General features: G+C 40.8%; 1 protein-coding gene across 3 annotated transcripts; it reads left to right on the top strand.

The window, feature by feature from the left end:
- The first annotated feature begins 501 nt into the window (after positions 1-501).
- LOC125537084 (fatty acid desaturase DES2) lies at positions 502-4,447 on the top strand. 3 transcript variants are annotated; one of them, XM_048700377.2, is made up of 4 exons: positions 503-1,020; positions 1,241-1,342; positions 2,322-2,709; positions 3,311-4,447. In XM_048700377.2, exons 2-4 carry the CDS (start codon positions 1,305-1,307, stop codon positions 3,398-3,400), a joined length of 516 nt encoding a protein of 171 aa, XP_048556334.1. In that variant the 5' UTR covers positions 503-1,020; positions 1,241-1,304; the 3' UTR covers positions 3,401-4,447. The 3 variants fall into 3 exon arrangements, with proteins under 3 accessions (XP_048556336.1, XP_048556334.1, XP_087399999.1); XM_087543873.1 differs by lacking the exon at positions 503-1,020 and adding an exon at positions 1,528-1,689; XM_048700379.2 differs by lacking the exon at positions 1,241-1,342 and having other exon boundaries at positions 502-1,020.
- Positions 4,448-9,244: the final 4,797 nt, after the last annotated feature.

Genomic DNA, 9,244 nt, shown 5'->3' with positions numbered 1-9,244 from the left:
CGAGTTGGCTCATCTCGCGCGCTTGTTCGCTGGGTTGGCGGTGGCCGCGTGCATGAGGTATTGGCCAATCCGCACCTCGCATCCCGCAGCCAATCCATCCTCGCCTGGTCCCACTCCTGCACCAGCCACCACCCAAACCCTAGCCCCCTTTCCCCTCGATCCCCACAGCCTCTCCCGCCTCCTCCATCCCTCCTCCTTGCCTTGCCACGGCCTCCGCCCCGGGGTCTCGCCGCCGCCTGCTATTCCTCCTCCACCACCGTTTCTACTTATCCATCACGATAGCCCCTCCACTTCACCTTCCTTTTCTTTGTTGTCTGTGCCCGTCAGCGAGGCTTGGCTCAAGATCTGGGGCGGGTTAGGCGAGCTCAGTGGTGAGATCGGCCTCCGCCCCGGGGTCTCGCCGCCGCCTGCTATTCCTCCTCCACCACCGTTTCTACTTATCCATCACGATAGCCCCTCCACTTCACCTTCTTTTTCTTTGTTGTCTGTGCCCGTCAGCGAGGCTTGGCTCAAGATCTGGCGCGGGTTAGGCGAGCTCAGTGGTGAGATGAATGGACAGGAGAGGTGGTTGATGAGGGTAGGAAACAGTCAGTCTGTCGCGAGGAGGTCGGCGACAGTTGGCGTACTCCACCCAGCAGATCCGCGCCGCCCCTGCCCAAATCCTCTCCATGTGCGCCGCACCCAATCCCTTCCTCGCTCGTCTCATCCATGGCCAGCTCCCCATCCTCCTGCAGTTCCCCTCCCTTTCTTCCTTCTCCTCTCTCACGACACGCCGCCTGTCTCCATCCCGCATCCCCGCTGCCGCCACAGCCTCTCCAGGAGGCTGGCCCTCCGTGTTGCAAAGCAGCAGGCCAGGATCTGGAGGAGGAACAGGAGATCTCGAGGTCCAGGAGGTGGCTTGGTCGATGCGAGGTGAGTGGGAGGTGATGGCGAGCCGATGAGCGTGGGCGGTCAAGACCACGGTCACTGCTTTGGTGGTTGCGCACATGCCAGCGAGCGCATCTAATGTCACACACCGAGGTGAGCTTCTCTCTCTCTCTCTGAACTTGTACAACACTGCATAAAAATAGCTTGGCCGTGTGTTATTTGGAGATTTTTGCTCCATGTTGTTTCCCTTGATTAGGTTCAGAAGATGATTGTAGCAGTTAATCCAATTAGTATTTTGTTCATATGCTTTGAATACAACTATGTTCAGAGATCATGTTGTATACGCTTAGGATGCATACAATCATTTTTGCAGGTTCAAACAGGAGAAGTACTATCTTGCCTGCCTAAAATTGATAGGAGCTCAGCCTAAATGTTAGATGTTCTTGAAGAAATACATGGAATGTAGGATGGAGAGGTTAGCATGCTTACTCCACGTGTAATAATTTCAAAACTACTGTGTTGTAGTAATGTGTTCAACTAAACCTCTTATTTGGCACATCCATGACGCAAACCAGTTTATGCGTGATGATTTAGGGTGTGTTTTGCTTTTTGCTACTTTAAATTTAAATGCTCAAGAAAATTGATAAGCGTAGATTGCAGTTGAAGAGCGTATGGTCGTAAAAGTTTTGAAGAAATTTCTGAAGGTTGTCATTGAGATCTTTGAAGAGAGATATCTCCTTGTACCAAATGAAGCGGACACTATAAGGCTTCTGCAGATTGGTGCATCAAATGGCTTCCCTGGTATTTGTGGAAGCATAAAATGTATGCATTGGAGGTGGAATCGTTCCTAAAGATCTACATATTGTAGCAGTAGATTTCACTGTGAAACATAAGCTCTTTTTACAGTGCAATTATTAAATTATAGTAGTAGTTTTTCTTGCAGCTTGTAGTAGTAGTTTTTCTTTTCGAAATCAGTCCTTTCTCTGTACTTGTTGATCCTTTTAGTCTGAATTTTCTAGCCAATTCCGGATTTTTGTTTTGCAACATTATGGACGATGCATGTCTTTTATATTGGCTTGGATTGTAAGCTCTTCTTTACATTGGTGACACATATGACCTACATCGTTAAATCGATTGTATTTTTGGTTGAATTTCAAATCAAAAGTCTTGAATTACAATTTCAATTCTTTTTTACTTAGCTTGGCAATCAGTTAACTATCCAAGTATAGCTTACTGAATGACATGTGTTGTCATAAATGAAAGCCGGTCCAGTTCAACCTGTTGTTTATTTATTGGGTCTAAAATTTGACTGAACCTGAACTAAAGTTTAGCTCAGCCTCATTTGACAAACAGATACACACACAATGCAGAATATATCTTCGTTCTTGAATGATATACTATATATATACCTTCATGCACACTGTCTAATCACCAGTGCTTTTTGTTGTTGTCAGTACCATCATGGGTGCCGGCGGCAAAATGACAAAGAAGGAGCGGGAGAAGCAGGAGCTGCTCGGCCGCGCTGGTGCCTGTGAGATCTTCCAGCGTGCGCCGACGGACAAGCCAGCGTTCACGCTGGCCCTCGTCAAGAAATCAATCCTGCCTCACTGCTTCCAGCGCTCGGTGATCAAGTCCTTCTCCGATGTGGTCTATGACCTCGTCATCATCGCGTCTCTCTTGTACGCCGCGTTGGTCTGGATCCTAGCACTCCCGAGCATGCAACAGCTGGGCACCTGGCCGCTCTACTGGGTCGTGCAGGGCTGCGTCATGAACAGCATCTGGGTAATCACCCACGAGTGCGGCCACCACGCCTTATCCGACTACTTGCTGCTCGACAACATGGTCAGAAGCTCATTATCGTCTTGTCTAGCATTACTATTATTCTGAACCTGGTCTGGCCTCAAAATAAACTGAAATAGGGGAGTTGTTGGTCAAACAAATAATTATGCATGTTTGGACACTCACTTTTCTGCACTTTAGTCATCTTTATGGTTTGGGTTCATGAATAATCAGTGGTTGGCATCATTTTATATTTGCACCGTTTGAGTGCCGATTACAGTAGGTCTACATTTTTTAGTCAAAGTGTTTTTATGTTACTTTGTTCTTTCAGTTTTTTGTCGGTAGTTTGTTCAATTTGTATGCTTGGTATTTTTTTGATTGACGGACCTAGAAGCTGATGCAATAATGCATGAACTATATTCCGCCCTTTTTATGCCCAAGGTATAGTTCTCAAATTTTGATGCTATAAACATGAATACACGAGGCAGAGTAGAGAATATGACAAAGTTAGATGAGATTTGTAGTGAAAAGCTTTCTTTCTCTTGTTTACCTACATATCTTGATTGCATGATTAATTCTTCTGGTGGATGTTAGAAATCCAAATACCCCTTAATAGGAAGCTTGAAAGTTCGGTTTTCTGATGGTGAGTTACGTGTGGTTTCAGGGTTATAGATGCCACAAGGCTTGCCTAACAAGGGTGGGTTCCCTGAAAGGGAAGGCTTGCCAACCAAAAGGTGGTTCTTTCTTCTGTTAATTGTTTTGATCCTCTTTTTTTATTTATGCAAAAAGGAATGGTATTGCTTATGTTCTCTGATGAACTGTACCTTGAATTCTTGATTTTGTAATTCACTGAAGAATCTTCCATCACAAACTCTGTTCATTGAGAACTTTACCTGGATATGCTAAAGCTTGCGCACTGATATTTGTTGTTCAGTTAGCGCTGGAGTTGTGCAACTCCCATGTAGTTTTATGATGTGTCAAAAAACTGAAAATTATTGATCCTTATCACTACAGATCATTTCAAGAGCTCGGAGACTGATACGTCTCCAACATATCTATAATTTTTGATTGCTCCATACTATATTATCTACTGTTTTGGACTATATTGGGCTTTATTTTCCACTTTTATATTATTTTTGGGACTAACCTATTAACCGGAGGCCCAACCCAGAATTGCTGTTTTTTGCCTATTTCAGTGTTTCGAAGAAACGGAATATCAAGCGGAGTCCAAACGGAATGAAACCTTCGGGAACGTGATTTTCTCATCGAACGTGATCTAGGAGACTTGGACCCTATGCCAAGGCATCAGAGAAGGGGTCACGAGGGTGGGGGCGCCCCCCCTAGGGCACGACCCCTGCCTCATGGGCCCCTCGGAGCTCCACCGACGTACTCCTTCCTCCTATATATACCTACGTATCCCCAAACGATCAGATGAGGAGCCAAAAACCTAATTCCACTGCCGCAACTTTCTGTATCCACGAGATCCTATCTTGGGGCCTGTTCCGGAGCTCCGCCGGAGAGGGCCGTTATCACGGAGGGCTTCTACATCATCATAGCCTCTTCGATGAAGTGTGTGTAGTTTACCTCAGACCTTCGGGTCCATAGTTAGTAGCTAGATGGCTTCTTCTCTCTTTTTGGATCTCAATACAAAGTTCTCCCCCTCTTTTGTGGAGATCTATTCGATGTAATCTTCTTTTTGCGGTGTGTTTGTTGAGACCGATGAATTGTGGGTTTATGATCAAGTCTATCTATGAATAATATTTGAATCTTCTCTGAATATTTTCATGTATGATTGGTTATCTTTGCAAGTCTCTTTGAATTATCTGTTTGGTTTGACCAACTAGATTGGTAGTTCTTGCCATGGGAGAAGTGCTTAGCTTTGGGTTCGATCTTGCGGTGTCCTTTCCCAGTGACAGAAGGGGCAACAAGGCACGTATTGCATCGTTGCCATCGAGGATAACAAGATGGGGTTTATTTCATATTGCATGAATTTATCTCTCTACATCATGTCATCTTGCTTAAGGCGTTACTCTGTTTTTAACTTAATACTCTAGATGCATGCTGGATAGCGGTCGATGAGTGGAGTAATAGTAGTAGATGCAGAATTGTTTCGGTCTACTTGTCACGGATGTGATGCCTATATACATGATCATGCCTAGATATTCTCATAACTGTGCTCAATTCTGTCAATTGCTCAACAGTAATTTGTTCACCCACCGTAGAATACTTATGCTCTTGAGAGAAGCCACTAGTGAAACCTATGGCCCCCGGGTCTATTCTCATCATATCAATCTCCATCACTTTAATCTTGTTTTGCTTTTTACTTTGCCTTTTACTGTTCACTTTGCATCTCTATGCCAAAAATACCAAAAATATTATATCTATCAGATCTCACTCTCGTAAGTGACCGTGAAGGGATTGACAACCCCTAATCGCGTTGGTTGCGAGTAGCTATCATTTTGTGCAGGTACGAGGGACTTGAGCGTGGCCTCTTACTGGATTGATACCTTGGTTCTCAAAAACGGAGGGAAATACTTACGCTACTCTGTTGCATCATCCCTTCTTCTTCGGGGAAATCCAATGCAAACTCATGAGGTAGCAAGAAGGATTTCTGGCGCCGTTGCTGGGGAGTCTACGCAAAAGTCAACATACCAAGTACCCATCACAATCCCTATCTCTCGCATTACATTATTTGCCATTTGCCTCTCGTTTTCCTCTCCCCCACTTCACCCTTGCCGTTTTATTCGCCCTCTCTCTCTCTCTCTATCCTCCCTCTCTATTTGCCTCTTTTGCCCGCTTGCCTTTTTGTTTGCTCATGTGTTAGATTGCTTGTTTGTCGCGATGGCTCAAGATACTACCAAATTGTGTGACTTCACCAATACCAATAATAATGATTTCCTTAGCACTCCGATTGCTCCTCCTGCCAATACTGAATCTTGTGAAATCAATACTGCTTTGTTGAATCTTGTTATGAAAGATCAATTCGCCGGCCTTCCTAGTGAAGATGCCGTTACTCATCTGAATAGCTTCGTTGATTTATGTGATATGCAAAAGAAAAAAGATGTCGATAATGATGTCGTTAAATTGAAGCTATTTCCTTTTTCGCTTAGAGATCGTGCTAAAGCTTGGTTTTCTCTTTGCCTAAAAATAGTATTGATTCTTGGAACAAGTGCGAAGATGCTTTTATCTCTAAGTATTTACCTCCCGCTAAGATCATCTCTCTTAGAAACGATATTATGAACTTTAAGCAACTTGATCATGAACATGTTGCACAAGCTTGGGAGAGAATAAAATTAATGATACGTAATTGCCCTACTCATGGTTTGAATTTGTGGATGATTATACAAAATTTATATGCCGGATTGAATTTTGCTTCTAGAAATCTTTTAGATTCGGCCGCGGGAGGCACTTTTATGGAAATCACTTTAGGAGATACTACTAAACTCCTAGATAATATTATGGTTAATTATTCTCAATGGCATACTAAAAGATCTTCTAATAAAAAAGTGCATGCGATAGAAGAAATCAATGTTTTGATTGGAAAGATGGACGAACTTATGAAATTATTTGCTACTGAGAGTGTTTCTTCTGATCCTAATGATATGCCTTTGTCTACTTTGATTGAGAATAACAATGAATCTATGGATGTGAGTTTTGTTGGTAGGAATAATTTTGGTAACAACGCTTATAGAGGGAATTTTAATCCTAGGCCATATCCTAGTAATCCTTCTAATAATTATGGGAATTCCTACAACAACTCTTATGGAAATTATACTAAGATGCCCTCTGAATTTGAGAATAGTGTTAAAGAATTTATGAATTCACAAAAGAATTTTAATGCTTTGCTTGAAGAGAAATTGCTTAAAGTTGATGATTTGGCTAGAAACGTTGATAGAATTTCTCTTGAGATTGATTCTTTAAAGATTAGATCTATTCCTCCTAAGCATGATATCAATGAGTCTCTTAAAGCCATGAGAATTTCCATTGATGAGTGCAAGGAAAGAACCGCTAGGATGCGTGCTTCCAAAGATGCCTTTATTAAAGTGTGTTCTTCCAATTCCTACGAACTTCAAGATGAAGATCTAAAAGTTATTGATGTGTCTCCTATTAAATCTTTGTTTTGCAATATGAATCTTTATGAAACTGAATATGATCTTCCTTTACCTAGAAGGCGTTCTAAAAATTCGGAGTATTTAGATCTTTATGACGAAATTGATGGAAGTGGGATTGAAAGAAATAAAAATCTAGATGTTGCTAAACCCACTATATTGGATTTCAAGGAATTTAATTATGAAAGTTGCTCTTTAATTTATTGTATTTCCTTGTTACAATCCGTGCTAAATTCTCCACATGCTTATAGTCAAAAGAAAGCCTTCACCGAACATATTGTTGATGCCTTGATGCAATCTTATGAAGAAAAACTTGAGTTGAAAGTTTCTATCCCTAGAAAACTCTATGATGAGTGGGAACCAACTATTAAAATTAAAATGAAAGATCATGAGTTTTATGCTTTGTATGATTTGGGTGCTAGTGTCTCTACTATTCCCAAGACTTTATGTGATTTGCTAGATTTCCGTAATTTTGATGATTGCTCTCTAAACTTGCATCTTGTGGATTCTACTATTAAGAAACATATGGGAAGGATTAATGATTTTCTTATTGTTGCATATAGGAATTATGTGCCCGTAGATTTCATTGTTCTTGATATAGATTGCAATCCTTCTTTCCCTATTATTCTTGGTAGACCTTTCCTTAGAACGGTTGGTGAGATTATTGATATGAAGGAAGGGAATATTAGATTTCAATTTACATTAAAAAAGGGAATGGAAAACTTTCCAAGAAAGAAAATAAAATTGCCATATGAAACTATCATGAGAGCCACTTATGGATTGCCTACCAAAGATGGCAATACCTAGATCTATCCTCGCTTTTATGCCTAGCTTGGGGCGTTAAATGATAGCGCTTGTTGGGAGCCAATCCAATTTCATTTTTATTCCTTGCCTTTTGCTCCTGCTTTGTAATAAATAAATTATTTAGCCTCTGTTGGTTGTGTTTTTTGTGTTTAATTAGTGTTTGTGCCAAGTAGAACCGTTGGGAAGACTTGGGGAAAGTCTTGTTGAACTTGCTGTAAAAAACAGAAACTTTAGTACTCACGAGAACTGCTGTCATTTTTATTTGAAGAGTGCTATTTAGTTAATTCCTTTTTCAGATGAGTAATAGATAAATTCCTCACGTACATCAATTTATTTTAGAGTTTTTGGGGTTCCAGATCTTGCGCTAGCTACAGATTACTACAGACTATTCTGTTTTTGACAGATTCTGTTTTTCATGTGTTGTTTTCTTATTTTGATGAATCTATGGTTAGTAAAATAGTTTATAATCCATAGAGAAGTTGGAATACAGTAGGTTTAACACCAATATAAATAAAGAATGAATTCATTACAGTACCTTGAAGTGGTCTTTTGTTTTCTTTCGCTAACGGAGCTCACGAGTTTTCTACTTTATGTTTTGTGTTGTGAAGTTTTCAAGTTTTGGGTGAATTCTTTTGATGGATTATGGAACAAGGAGTGGCAAGATCCTAAGATTGGGGATGCCCATGGAACCCCCAAGATAATCCAAGGACACCAAAAAGTCAAAGCTTGGGGATGGCGTGGAAGGCATCCCCTCTTTCGTCCACTTCCATCGGTAATTTACTTGGAGCTATATTTTTATTCACCAGCATGATATGTGTTTTGCTTGGAGCGTCTTGTATTATTTGTGTCTTTGTGTCTTAGTATGCCACAATCATCCTTACTGTATACACCTTTTAAGAGAGCCATACATGAATTAAAATTTGATAGAATACTCTATGTGCTTCACTTATATCTTTTGAGCTATGTAGTTTGCTCTATGTGCTTCACTTATATCTTTTGAGCGTTATAATTTTGCTCTATGTGCTTCACTTAGATATTTTAGTGCACGGTGGTGGATTTGTTTTAAATAAACTATTGATCTCTCATGCTTCACTTAAATTATTTTGAGAGTCTCTTAATAGCATGGTAATTTGCTTAATAATAATATGCTTGGTATTCAAGATTTGTGAAACTTTCTTTTCAGTGTGTTGAATACTAAGAAAAGATTGAAGCATGATAATTGTTTTGAGATATGGAGGTGATAATATTAGAGTCATGCTAGTTGAGTAGTTGTGAATTTAAAGAATACTTGTGTTAAAGTTTGTGATTCCCGTAGCATGCACGTATGGTGAACCGTTATGTGATGAAGTCACAACATGATTTATTTATTGATTGTCTTCCTTATGAGTGGCGGTCAGGGACGAGCGATGGTCTTTTCCTACCAATCTATTCCCCTAGGAGCATGCGCGTAATACTTTGTTTTGGTAACTTCTAGATTTTTGCAATAAGTATATGTGTTCTTTATGACTAATGTTGAGTCCATGGATTATACGCACTCTCACCCTTCCACCTTTGCTAGCCTCTCTAATACCGCGCACTTTTCGCCGGTATCATACACCTACCATATACCTTCCTCAAAACAGCCACCATACCTACCTATCATGGCATTTCCATAGCCATTCCGAGATATATTGCCATGCAACTTT

This window comes from Triticum urartu, chromosome 2A, assembly GCF_056163025.1.
Source record: "Triticum urartu cultivar PI428250 chromosome 2A, HENAU_Tu73, whole genome shotgun sequence".
Taxonomy (NCBI): Eukaryota; Viridiplantae; Streptophyta; class Magnoliopsida; order Poales; family Poaceae; genus Triticum; species Triticum urartu.
This window is presented reverse-complemented; position numbering and strand designations above follow the sequence as displayed.

Excerpts from the sequence above, each read along its gene's own strand:
- LOC125537084 (XM_048700377.2), top strand. The coding sequence starts at position 1,305 with ATGTTCTTGAAGAAATACATGGAATGTAGGATGGAGAG. Across the intron at positions 1,343-2,321 it reads ATGGAATGTAGGATGGAGAG|TACCATCATGGGTGCCGGCG; the intron begins GTTAGCATGCTT and ends TGTTGTTGTCAG. Across the intron at positions 2,710-3,310 it reads ACTTGCTGCTCGACAACATG|GGTTATAGATGCCACAAGGC; the intron begins GTCAGAAGCTCA and ends GTGTGGTTTCAG.